The sequence below is a fragment of the Hemitrygon akajei genome, chromosome 7, assembly GCF_048418815.1.
Source record: "Hemitrygon akajei chromosome 7, sHemAka1.3, whole genome shotgun sequence".
Classification (NCBI taxonomy): domain Eukaryota; kingdom Metazoa; phylum Chordata; class Chondrichthyes; order Myliobatiformes; family Dasyatidae; genus Hemitrygon; species Hemitrygon akajei.
In genome coordinates, this window is record NC_133130.1 from 32,384,662 (window position 1) to 32,398,284 (window position 13,623).

Sequence of the window (13,623 nt, forward strand, 5' to 3'; positions counted from 1 at the left end):
AGTCAGACTCTGAAACATCGGGGAAGCCAGTTAGGGACAGGCGCTAGATGCAGCCAAAGGTCAAGTTCACGTGTATTGTCGCACTTATATTGTGTGTTAGACGGAAATCAGGGATACCTTTGACGATAATAGAATCCTGACGTGAACAAAATGTTAAGTGTACTGGTGTGGAATGTCAGCGGGATGGGAACTCTCCGTGGCAGCGATGCGCGAGGTTTTTTGGCTGAGTGGCGCCGGTACCAGCTCATTTGCAGCTGCCATCTGCCAAGTCATGTTTTACCTTTTGTTGCATCACTCTAACCATGTTTAATTTAAAGGACCAGTTTTATAATTATAATTTATTGTAACCCCTTCTGGTAATCACTTTAGTTTTTTTTTCTCTCTCCCTCACTTTTTTTTAAATGTTGGTCGTTCCTCCTTGCCGTTTGCTGTTTGGTCGGTGTTCTGCATTATGCTGCCTCTCCCTCCGCTGCTGCCCCGGGTGGAAGTGAGAGGAGGTCGCGCAGGCAGACTGGGGTGGTGGGAGGAGGGCGAGCCGCAAGAGCGCGCAGCGCGCATCCGCCGCCACTGACAGCAGGACAGCAGATGCCGAGAAGCGCAGCCTGTCCGCCTTCGCCGCTGGTGTTTGTCATGACCGTCCGCTTCAATGCGTCTCCCTGAAGCTGCGCCGAAGACAGCACAGGGAGGCAAAGGAGGAGGGAAGGTTGCCCGACGAAATCCAGATCCAAGGGGGCTGCACCGTCGCAAATGTCGCTGCGAAAATGCGCTGGTCAGATTTCTCCCCCGCGTGTGTGCAGGATTTAAATTAAAAGGGAGCTCGCTTGGGGTAGACCACTTCAGCAGGTCTGTTTCTTTTTAACATGTGCAACAACTCGCCTTCCAGCCAGGACAACCAAAGACAATGCAAATTTCTGTCATACATGTTCTACCAGGCAGTCCGGGACCGTAAGCCGGTGTGGATGCTGGAGGAAATGAGGACGATGGAATCATTCTACTGGGAAGAGAACACCAAACTCCGCACTTACACCCCTTCAGAAGCCCTCCTGTACGCAGTGGTGCACAATCACCTCCCCTATGCCCAATACTTGCTGTCTCGTTACGCGGACGAGGCTCTGGAAATGCCCGGGGATCGATTCTGTTGCTGCCCTTCATCCGCCCCTCATCTCGCCATGGCTGTCAGGTACGACCGCAAAGACATCCTGGGCCTGATTCTGAAGATCGCCAGCCAGCTGCCCGGCTTCAAGTCGTACGTTAACCGGAAGGGCTGTTTTCACGTCGAGGATGGGAAAACTCCACTTCACTTGGCCTGTGAGCTTCTGAGAGCTGAAAGCGTCCTAATGCTGCTCGGGAGCGGGGCTTCGCCGAAGATTGTCGACAGCAAAGGGCTCACGCCGCTGGATGTGATTCTAGAACAGCTCCAGGTCTCCAAGATCAGCGCAGAGTCCACAAAGTTGTGCATTGATCACCTGCTGCTCTTCACCTCAAACCTACAATTCAAGATGAAGAGGGATTTGAAAGACAACCCGGCTGAATGGAACAGGCTTCTGGGCGAAGAGAAATACAACTACCTCTCTGGGAAAACGCCCGCTACTTTATTCCTCATTTCTATGCAAGGCGTCTTAAAATGCCTTCCGCCATCAGATTTCCCAGCCAGCGTGAAGGAATTGCCCATACCGCAATCCTTAAAACCTCTGCCTTCAGAAAGATTGACATTGCGATCGGTCGATGTACTGTAGCGCTAATTTACCTTAAAAGGGATTTTTGTGACCATGAATGAATTGTTGCTACAGGAATGCCAAAATTGCCCTCTAAAGAAAAAGCATGGTATGCGTTCCTTTTATAGCTTATTATCTTTCGACCTGTGCTGATACAAAGAACAGATTCAAAACCTTGCAAAATGAACGGATCGATTAGTTCGTGAGACATGTGACCTTTAATATCACTATTGGGCAGAGAATGCGAAACAGAATTGTGAGTCTTACTGTACTGGGCTACTTAAATGACAATCTTCCAGGAGCTCAGAATGAAGAGGAAACTGCAATTCCTGATAGCATGTGTTAGAGAATAAATAGACTACAGCAGCTGGAAGCAAGCTGTTTATCTCTGCGAATGGATTCTGGTTACAGATCCATATTGTGTTTCTGTGATTGCCTAGGCCGCGAGTTCATGAGACTTTGTGAATGCGTTATAAGACAGTAATAATACGTTAGGATTAATTTCCGTGCTGAACGATAGGTAATAAATCAATACATTCAATTACATTAATATTAATATACGTCCATATTTTAAACAATCTTTTCATGTAGACGTCCCTTTCACTCTTCGAATACGCCCTCTTGTACAGAGCATGTATGTTTGTGTATAATAAGAGCAAGGCTGACTTTGAGAATAAGATCCCTAAGAAAATAAAGGGGCCAATAAATAATATTAAAATTCTAGGATGTTATTCCTAGTTCACAAAATATTAAAACATTGCATGTTTACTGTAAACTATAATAAATTAAGTATTTAAGGAATTGTATGTGCCAAAGGCAATCTATTTATATATCAAGAAACTTTTCATTTCTGTATAATATCCATTATTCAGGATCCTAAGGACATGCTGCATTTAATGAAGAGAGTTTTTAATTTTTTAAAACTTTTAATCATGTATATCTGTTCATTAAATTTTTTAAAATTACATTTAAATATTTATTATAGCAATGCTATTGAATATATTAGTTCCCAGCAAGTCATAGTTCATTTCAAATCCAGAATTGGCAAATTGTATCTCTGATTTGTAAATGGCTATGTTTTTTTTTAACTCACTGGAGTTGTCTGGATGACTGACGCTGCCTTTCTGTGCATTTGTTGTTGAGAAGAAAATGAGAGTACTTAAGTTTTACATTGATCATTTTGGCTGCTTTACCATTTGGTTAACAAATGGTCCTCAGTGTTTATATTGTAAATATTCACATGGAAAAGAATATTTGTACAGAGATATACACATTTTCTACTGATGTAAAAATCATCTAAAGTAGCAAAGTCTGAGGTTGGTCAGAAATTTTAGTTGAAGCAACTGCAGTAAAATCTCTAGGTAGTTAAATATAAGTAAAAGTGAAAGCATGATTGGGCATATTTTGTATTGTTAATATGCATGTATGTAGAATGGATTTCTATCAAAAAAGTAATAAATGCTGCAAAAGTTTGCCAAATGTCTAGGTTGGTCATTTCTAATTCAGATGGAAGTACAAAATTCAGCAATGAAGTGAAATTTTGTGTTTTTGTGTGCTTGATATGGATTGTTGCCATTCATGTGGTAAAATCTAAATAAGTATATTTCCTGTACATGAAATAGTTTAACTATCTGTACACCTTTAAGGTCAAGATCAAAATTAGAATAGATTTTTGCAGATAGCTCATGTTCCAATGTTTCTAGAGTGTGCAACAATCTTAAAAGTCTCTTCATACATTCCCTTGAAAATATTCAATATTAAGTAATATGAACATTTTTTTTAACCTCGGAATTAAATAATCAAGGCTTTGCACTCTTTCTTCATATCTCAGATATCGTAAGTTGTCAATCTCTGCTTTGCTTCCAGTAACTGTATATCTCTGCCGTATTATAGTGATGGAAACATTTCATCAAGTTCTGTACCTATGTGGCATATTATAGCAACCACTGGAGCCTAAAAGTAATTTCTTGAAACTTGAACACTAAGTTGACTTGGCTTCCTTCACTGCCATCACATATCATGATGTTGCCTTTACCAATGCTCTTTGCCAAGCTCTATCTTCCATGGCTTTTCGAAGCTCCTGCTTGCAAACCATAATAATTCCCCATTCTATTCTCACACCCCCATCTGACCTCTGCTTCTTCCACTGCCAGGGTCAGTCCAATGTAATCTAAAAGAGCAGCAGCTCATATTCTGCCTGGGTAGTTTTATTTCATTTTTATTTAAAGATACAGCACCGTAGCTGGCCTATCTGGGCCAATAAGTCCACACTGCCCAAATGCATTCATGTGACCAACTTCAAACCCTGTGTCTTTAGAATGTGGGAGGAAACCCACATTGACATAGGGAGAACGTATAAACACCGTGCAGAGTTTATTATAGCGGCCATTGGCACTGTAATATCGTTAAGTTAGCTACTGTGTCACCCGACTGTATGAAAACTGAGTTCTCCAACTTTAGCTAAACCGATCTGTCCCTTTCTCTCTCCTTCTAGGCTCCTGAGGCCCTGTCACAAACACCTTTCTTTTCAAGTGTAAAGCGAGGGTAACTTCACTCACCTCAACACTGAACTGATTCCACAAGCTATGGACTCACTTTCAAGGACCCTACAAGAACGTTCTTAGAATTAATTAATTAATTAATCAATCTGTTTGTTTGTTTATTTATTTATCTATCTATCTATCTATCTATTTATTTATTTATTTATTTATTATCATTATTTGTTTTTATTGCATTTGCACAGTTCATCTTCTTTTGCACGTTGGTTATCTTTTCAGTCTGTGTTTTGCATTGATTATATTGTATTTCTTTGTTCTACTGTGAGTGCCTGCAAGGGAACGAATCTCAGGGTAGTATATGGTGACATCATTTTGATAATAAATTTACTTTGAACTTTGAAGTTAACTCAACCATCCCCATCTCCCAGTTTTCTTCCCCTCCTCCACCTTCTCAATCTGCACATCACCCACAATTCCCACTGTGTCCACTCCACCCACTAGATCCACCTTCTCAATCTGCACATCACCCACAATTCCCACTGTGTCCACTCCACCCACTAGTTCCACCTTCCCATCATACCACTCTTATTTGGTTTCTCTTCACCTCCCTTTCTTATCAAATTCCATAACACTTTGTTGCCTCTGCCTCTTAAATCCTAGCCTCTATCACTATTTCCACTAATTCATCTCCTACCTGACTTCATCTTCCAATCAATTCCTCACCTGTATTCACTTATTACTTGCCAGGTGTTGCTTCATTCCACACCGATGACTCCTCCTGACTTAAGCCCCCTTCCTTCTCATGGACAGCCCGGTCTGAATCTTCTGCCTGCTCTGAATCTTTTCATCTCCTAATTGCTGACAGGACATTAGCCATCTCGGCTTCACCATTCCCCTCACCTATTTCAACTTCAACTTCAAATGTTCTGCTCTCCACTCTCCATACTAATCCTAACTCATTGTCAAACCCATAGACAAGGTGGTGCTGTTGTAGTCTGGCAGACTGACCTCTACCTAACTGAGGCCAGGCAGCAGCTCTCTTGGACACATCATCTTATTTAACCAGAACCCTACTGTCACCGACACCATTGCTGACCTAATCATCTTAGCAGATCTCTGCTCTACAATTACAAACTCCTATTTCCCAAACCGACTCTGCATGTTTCCACCTCCAACCCAAGATCTGCAAACTAAACTGCCCGGTTAGCCCCATTGTTTCCACCTACTCCTGCTCCACTGAACTTGAGTCTTATCTCGACTCTATTTTGTCCCTCTTGGTCTGGTACCTTCCTATCTATATCCATGACATTTAAAATGCTCTCCACTACAGCAATAACTCTTAGCTTTCCCGAACCTGACTGCCTCATTTTCACCATGGACATCCAGTCCCTGAACACCTCCATCTTCCATCAGGAATTCCTCAAGGCTCTCTGCTTATTTCTTGATAACAGTCCAAACCAGTTTCCCTCCACTACCATTCTCCTCTGTCTGGCTGAACTGGTGCTTGCCCCTAACATCTCTTTTGGCTCCTCCCACTTACTCCAGACCAAGGTGTAGTGATGGACATTCACATGGGCTCTAGCTACAGTATGCCTGCCTTTCCATTGGCTATGTGGAGCCATCTATGTTCCAAATCTACGCTGGTAACCCTGCCCAGCTCTTTCTCCATTTGTTTGACAACTGTATCGGTACCACTTCCTGCACCCATGCGGAGCTCATCAATTTAATCAAATTCACCACCAACTTCTACACTGCTCTCAAATTTACTTGGTTCATCTCTGATCACTTTTCTCCCCTTTCTTCAGCTCTCTGTCTCCAATTCCAGAGTCATATTATCCATCAACAACTTTTACAAACCCACTGACTCCTACAGTTACCCTGACTACAACACTTCCCAATGTGTCACTTGCAAGGATGTTATTCCCTTCTCTCAGTTCCTCCATCTCTGGCATGATAAATCCCCAGGGCCAGACAAGGGGTCGTCTCAGACCTTGCTGAAATACATTCATTGCAGGGGTCTTAGCAGAGGTATTTAAAACATCCTTAGCCAGGGGTGAGGTGCCAGAGGACTGGAGGATAGCTAATGTTGTTCTGTTATTTAAGAAATTCTCTAAGAATAAGCCAGGAAAGTATAGTCTGGCATGCCTGGCATGAGTAGTGGGTAAGCTATTAGAAATTATTCTGAGCGACCCAATATACAAGTACAGTCAATTCTGGTTAATTGGGACGCATCAGGATAATACATTTTGGCCCAGTTAGTCAGAGTTACATGAAAATGGTTAAACAGGTGTAACCCTCAGTTTCGGCTAGTGGCTTGATCTAGGGGAGTGCTGCCTCTGGCCCAGCCAAACTTAAGAAATCTTGTTTGGGTGGATGCTGTGTGATGTGTTCCCCCGTTAACAAATCATTACCAGGAAATAACAGACAGCACACAATATGCAATTAAACGAGGCAGAGCGCTCTGTCCTCAGAAAGGGCCTCAGCTTTGTCCCCCTTCACCCACGCCTCAGCGAGTTCCGCGTACGCCATGACGCTGATCTCTTCTTCCGCCGTCTCCGTCTCCGAGCTTACTTCTTTGGCAAGGACTCTCCTACCCCCACGGATGAACCCTTCTCCCGTCTTCAACCCTCCTCCTCTTCATGGAAACCCCACTCTGATCTTCTGCCTGCTCTGGATCTCTTTATTGCTAATTGCCGACGGGACATCTACCGTCTCGACTTCAACACACCCTGTTCCAATTCCAACCTCACTCCTTCCAAACGCTCTCCACTCCCTCCGCACCAGTCCCAACCTCACTATAAAACCCGCTGATAAGGCGGGAGCTATTGTTGTCTGGCGTACTGACCTCTACCTGGCCGAGGCACAGTGACAACAGCGGCAAAAATGCTATCCCCTTCTCATAATTCCTCCGTCTCCGCCGCATCTATTCTCAGGATGAGGCTTTTCATTCCAGGACGAAGATGTCTTCCTTTTTTAAACAAAGGGGCTTTCCTTCTTCCACCATCAACTCTGCTCTCAAACGTATCTCTCCCATTTCCCGCACATCTGCCCTCACCCCATCTGCCCGCCACCCCACTCAGGATAGGGTTCCCCTTGTCCTCACCTACCACCCCACCAGCCTCCAGGTCCAACGTATAATTCTCCATAACTTCAGCCACCTCTAACAGGATCCCACTACCAAACACATCTTTCCTTCACCCCTCTTTCTGCTTTCTGCAGGGATCGCTCCCTACGCGACTCCCTTGTCCTCTCATCCCCCCCATCCCTTCCCACCGATCTCCCTCCTGGCACTTATCCTTGTAAGCGGAACAAGTGCTACACCTGCCCTTACACTTCCTCCCTCACCACCATTCAGGGCCCCAGACAGTCTTTCCAGGTGAGGCGACACTTCACCTGTGAGTCGGCTGGTGTGGTATACTGCGTCTGGTGCTCCCGGTGTGGCCTTTTATATATTGGTGAGTCCCGACGCAGACTGGGAGACCGTTTCGCTGAACACCTACACTTGGTCCGCCAGAGAAAGCAGGATCTCCCAGTGGCCACACATTTTAATTCCACGTCCCATTCCCATTCTGATATGTCTATCCATGGCCTCCTCTACTATCAAGATGAAGCCACACTCAGGTTGGAGGAACAACACCTTATATACCGGCTGGGTAGCCTCCAATCTGATGGCATGAACATTGACTTCTCTAACTTCCATTAATGCCCCCCCCCTCCCCTTCTTAACCCATCTCTGACATATATGGTTTTGTTTTTTTTCTCTCTCTCTTCCCATCACTCTGCCTGTACTCCATCTCCCTCTGGTGCTCCCCCCTCCCCCTTTCTTTCTCCGGACGCCTCCCGTCCCATGATCCTTTCCCTTCTCCAGCTCTGTATCACTTTCGCCAATCACCTTTCCAGCTCTAAGCTTCATCCCACCCCCTCCGGTCTTCTCCTATCATTTCGCATTTCCCCCTCCCCTCACTACTTTCAAATCTCTTAGTATCTTTCCTTTCAGTTAGTCCTGACGAAGGGTCTCGGCCCGAAACGTCAATAGTGCTTCTCCTTATAGATGCTGCCTGGCCTGCTGTGTTCCACCAGCATTTTATGTGTGTTGTTTGAATTTCCAGCATCTGCAGATTTCTTTGTGTTTGCTCATGTAATTAAACGATTGAGCTTTATAATCCTCTCTTTGACTATAGGGTTAGTAAAGAAAACAAAAAAGGAGAAAGGCCCATTCTCATGAGACAGTCTAAAGTGTAATGTTGGAGTTCACGGTTTTCCCGTCAGTTCGTTCTCCATTGATTTTCTCCCTGGGTGTCGACACCCGATCCCATTCCAAGACCACTCCGTTCTGCAGGCTATAACTTTCCTGTTCTGGCATCTTCTCTCTCCATCTTCCACCGAACAAAAGACCGCAAAACCTTCGCTCAAGCACACAAAAAAGAAAAACGTCTCCCCTTCTGGCCAGTGCACGTTCCACAGCCCCCATTATCGCTAGTCAGAACCCAAACATTCCATTACATTAGCAGGGAAGACTTTCTCAGATCATTACACAGGTACAAAAAAAACTATTGTTTAACTGAGTAAAAAATTATGTATTTAAATGAAATACAGAACAAATTAGACCACTGTCAATGCTACTACAGTACTATAAAACTGTTCCTATTAGTTTTTGATGGATTGTCAATATCTTCAATTTCTTCTTAATTCCTAACTCACTGAAGTAATGAAATCATTTCATTTTCACTCCCAGCTGTTTCTGGCATCTCCAAACCTGAAAGCTTGAAACAACAGTGAGAAGAACAATTCTAAATGGTCTTATTGCTTATTTCTTGCCAACTATCAATGAGAAATTTTGAACACAACCACATGCAAATGATGCTATTTAAAAACTCTTTGCTCTGATCATGGTATACTTTCTAATGGCCACACAAGTTCAGTTGACTGACAATAGTAAGAAACTGTTTGGCAACTATCTCCTGTGTCAATTAATTGGCATATCAACCAAAATAATTGAATGGAATCCCAGCTATTTTCTTGATCAGTTTTTGTTCTTCAAGAGTTGTCCTAAATAAATGACTGACCCAATTAACTGATGGACCAATGAATTAGAAACCATTGTATTTGGATAGACAGTGACTGGTTAGAGATGGTCAACATCGCTTTGTGCATGTTTAACCATTGTTATAGACCTTTTTAAGAAGTTACCAGGAAAGTTGATAAAGAAAAGGCAGTGAATATAGTCTACATGGACTTTAGCAAGGCCTTTGAGAAAGTCCCATATGAGAAGTTGGTCAAGAACGTTTAGTCACTTGGCAGTCAAGATAAGGTAATTATTGCATCCACATGATATCGCTGTGTGCACCATTTCAGAAGGGGCTTATCAGGTCCAGGGTTCTGTTGTTTTTGATGTGATAAGAGTGGGAGGGATTAAAGGGTGTGGGGGAGGGGCAGCATTATGGGTCAGGGAACATGTCATAGCAGTGCTCAGTCAGGACAGACTGGACGAGTGAGGCTATATGGGTAGAACTGAGGAATAAGTAAGGTTTGACCACATTATTGGAATTCTATTGTAGACCAACCAAAATTCTGCTGAATTTAGAGGAGCAAATTTGTAGAGAGATTGCAGACTGTTAAAAGAAAAGTAAGATTGTGATTCTGCAAATTAACTGAGACTCCATACTATAAAAGTGCTGGATGGGAACATGCTTGTCAAATGGATTCAGGTAAGTTTTCTTAATCAGTATGTAGAAGTCCCAACTAGAGAGAGTGCATTACCAGATCTCCTTTTAGGGAATGAGACAGGGCAGGTGACAGAAATTTCTGTAGGGGAACACTTTGCATCTTGTGATCATAATCCCATTAGTTTCAAGGTAGTTATGAAAAAGGATAGGTCTAATCCTCAGGTTAAGATTCTAAATTGTAGAAAGGCCAAGTTTTGATGTTAGCAGAAAGGATCTGGCAAGTGTGGATTGAGACAGGTTGTTTTGTGGCAAGTGTATACCTGGTAAATGGGAGGCCCCCAAAAGTGAAATTTTGAGAGTACAGAGTTTGTATATTCCTGTCAAAATAAAAAGCAAGGATAACAGGTTGAGGGATTCTTGTTTTCAAGGTGCATTGAGGCCCTGGTTAAGAAAAGGAAGGAGGTGCATAGGCAGATAAAAACAAATGAGGTACTTGAGGAGTATAAGAAGTGCAAGAGAACATTTAAGAAGGAAATCGGGAGGGTGGAAAGAAAGCATGAGCTTACTCTAGCAGACAAGGTGAAGGAGAATCTTAAAGGATTTTACAGATACATTAGGAGCTTACAAGGGACAAAATAGGTCCTCTGGAAGATCGGAATGATACTATATGCATGGAACCAAAAATGATGGGGGAGGTCTTAAATGGATTTTTTGCACCTCTGTTTACTCAGGAAATGTTTATATATGTGAGGCAATGCAGAAACGAGGTCATGAACCCTATGACTCTAACATAGATTGGTGAAAATCCCCTCTTCTATACTAATAATGGAAGCTGGTGAAGATGCTTGGAGTATTGACTCTGCCCCAAGGAACTCCTGCAGTGGCATGATTTCCATCCTCTAGACCATCACTCCCTTGCTCTCTCGTTGCCGAGACTAATTATCCTCTTAATCCTGATTCCATCTGTTTATCAATGCACAGAAACATTCATTTTGGGTCATGGTCTTATAACCCCAACAGACTCTTGTAACCCTCCAGAAATTCAGTGAATTGTAGTGGAGCACATTGTACACAGTAATGACTCGACGGCTTATGGCAGTCCACCAGTGAGGCTCTGAACTTTTTCTGGTAGAACCCCTCGTCCACCTAATGAGGCAGATAATGAGACTTGGTGTGCCAGTGCTGAACTGCCCTTGCAAGACCCAAGTGTGTCTGATCTTCATAGAACACGGAAAATATGTGAAAGTATTCTTCCTCCAGCTTCTGACATCATCAAGTCAATAAGCCCTGGAGCTTCGCCCGCTATTTATTTACAGCTCCTATATTCAGTTTTTGCCACCATGGAAGATAGTGATGCATTATTTGCCAAAATCATGAACACAGTACAGAACATGGTTAAAAAACCGTCTGCCTACCTACAGCGGTTACAATTAGAGTTGAATCTGACTGTAAAACGAGGTTGAGTTGCCGAAACTGAAGCTAATAAGCGTCTCTTAAAGCAGTTTTGTAGGGGATGTTGGGACTGCTCTCTGCAGCTGGAACAGAAAACACAAAACCTGCCATTGTTTACTGAGTTATTGACAGTTCTATGCACCAAGTAAGACAAGCATTCCAGAACCGCACGCATGAAACAGCATTTAGGAACAGTCAAACAACGTGCTGTTATACAGTCTCAGACCACAGGTGCCTGTAAGGAGGATGATGTAGGCAGCTAACTTCAGTTACTTCTCAACTGGCCAAACAAACCGCTGAGCTTCAAAGTCAACTAGCTACTCTAACCACAAGACAGAAGGTGGTAAAAGCGAGCTCTGAGACAGCAAGTGATAAGCTACTAAAAGGAGAGGCAGAAACAAAAGATAAACACGTGTCCACAACCACTGACAAACAGCCAAGTGTCAAACCAAAACCATGGTACTGTTTTAAATGTGGTGAAGATGGGCACATAGCCAGCTCTTGCTGCTATGAAACTAGTCCTGCAATAATAGCAGAAAAGAGAAGACAGTTCAAAAAGAGACAGAGTGAGTCGGAGTCACGTTATGGTACTCGTAAGCCTCATTTAAACTAGAAGTGCTTCCTGTTGCAGGACAAACAGGGACTAGTGTTAGCAAAGCATGTCTCAATAGCTCCAAGACCTTGCTTGGTGAAACAAAGTCCAGAAGACCTACCTAAGAGATTAGTCAGCACAAATACGCCTAGCAGAAAGAAAATGCAATTATTTACTAAATGCAGGATCACAGGTCACAACCATCTCTAAATCCTACTATGGTCACAACTTGTCAGACCTACCAGTTCATTCTCTCACCAGCTTGTCGGAAGTTGAGGGTGCTAACCGACAAGCTGTCCCATGTCGTCTGAGGTATAAAAGGCGCTGTTATGCCTTTTTCACCACACAGCCAGTATGTACAGACCACTTGAGATCCCCAGTGATGTTTATGCCAAGGAATTTAAAGCTGTTCACCTTCTCAACCCCAGACCCATTGATATCAATAGGAGTTAGCCTATAGACAACAACCAGCTCCTTCCTTTTTGCGACATTGAGGGAAAAGTTGTTTTCTTGACACCACTGTGTCAGAGAGCTGACTTCTTCTCATCAGACCAATCAGTGTAGTGTCATCAGCAAATTTAATTAGCAGATTGGAGCCATGGATGGCAACACAGTCATGGGTATACAGAGAGTAAAGGAGGAGGCTTAGTACACAGGCCTGAGGGGCACCTGTGTTGAGGGTTAGAGGGGCAGACATGAGGGGGCCCACTCTTAAACCACCTGCCGGTGATCCGACAGGAAGTCCAGGATCCAGTTACACAAGGCAGGGTGAAGGCCGAGGTCCCTGTGCTGCTCATCAAGCCTGGAGGGAATTATGGTGTCGAATGTTGAACTGTAGTCCAAGAACAGCATTCTCACACAAGCATCCCTCTTCTCCAGACTTGCCTGATTACTTTGGAAAACAAGAAACATGGTTACTTACCTGTAGTGATCTCTAATATAACAACACATGATGTCAGAATTCCTCCCAGGTGTGTTCCAGCTGAACTAAATTCAGTGCAAGCCTCACCAAATAATCACCAAGTAAAACTTCCAGTCAGTCTGGATCCACTCAAGCCACAAGCCTAGTGTTTGATTTTGGTGATTCTCCTGTCCCCACTGAGTGGAAGGCAATACTTACTCAGAAATTACAAAGCAACCTTCACGTTTTCCCCCATCATCACTTCGATCTCAGATACACCGACAAAGTGAAACATTGAACATTGAGGCGTTATATCGACGACTGCATCGGCGCTGCTTCCTGCACACGTGCTGAGCTCGTCGACTTCATTAACTTCGCCTCCAACTTTCACCCCGCCCTCAAATTCACCTGGTCTATTTCCGACACCTCCCTCCCCTTTCTAGATCTTTCTGTCTCTATCTCTGGAGACAGCCTATCCACCGATGTCTACTACAAACCTACTAAATCCCACAGCTACCTAGACTATTCCTCCTCCCACCCTGTCTCCTGCAAAAATGCTATCCCTTTCTCTCAATTCCTCCGCCTACGCCACATCTGCTCTCAGGATGAGACCTTTCATTCTAGGACAAAGGAGCTGCCTTCCTTTTTTAAAGAAAGGGGCTTCCCTTTGTCTACTATCAACTCTGCCCTCCATCACGTCTCCCGTATTTCACATACCTCTGCCCTCACCCCATCCCCCCCGCCAGCCCACCAGGGGCAGAGTCCCCCTGGTCCTCACCTATCACCCTACCAGCCTACA

General features: G+C 43.8%; 1 protein-coding gene across 1 annotated transcript; it reads left to right on the forward strand.

Annotated features, from left to right (window-relative positions):
* The first annotated feature begins 457 nt into the window (after nucleotides 1–457).
* On the forward strand, nucleotides 458–3,187 carry LOC140730331 (ankyrin repeat domain-containing protein 9). Its single transcript, XM_073050600.1, has one exon. The coding sequence runs from the start codon at nucleotides 861–863 to the stop codon at nucleotides 1,734–1,736; it is 876 nt and encodes a 291-aa protein (XP_072906701.1). The 5' UTR covers nucleotides 458–860; the 3' UTR covers nucleotides 1,737–3,187.
* Nucleotides 3,188–13,623: the final 10,436 nt, after the last annotated feature.

Excerpts from the sequence above, each read along its gene's own strand:
- LOC140730331 (XM_073050600.1), top strand. The coding sequence starts at position 861 with ATGTGCAACAACTCGCCTTCCAGCCAGGACAACCAAAGACAATGCAAA.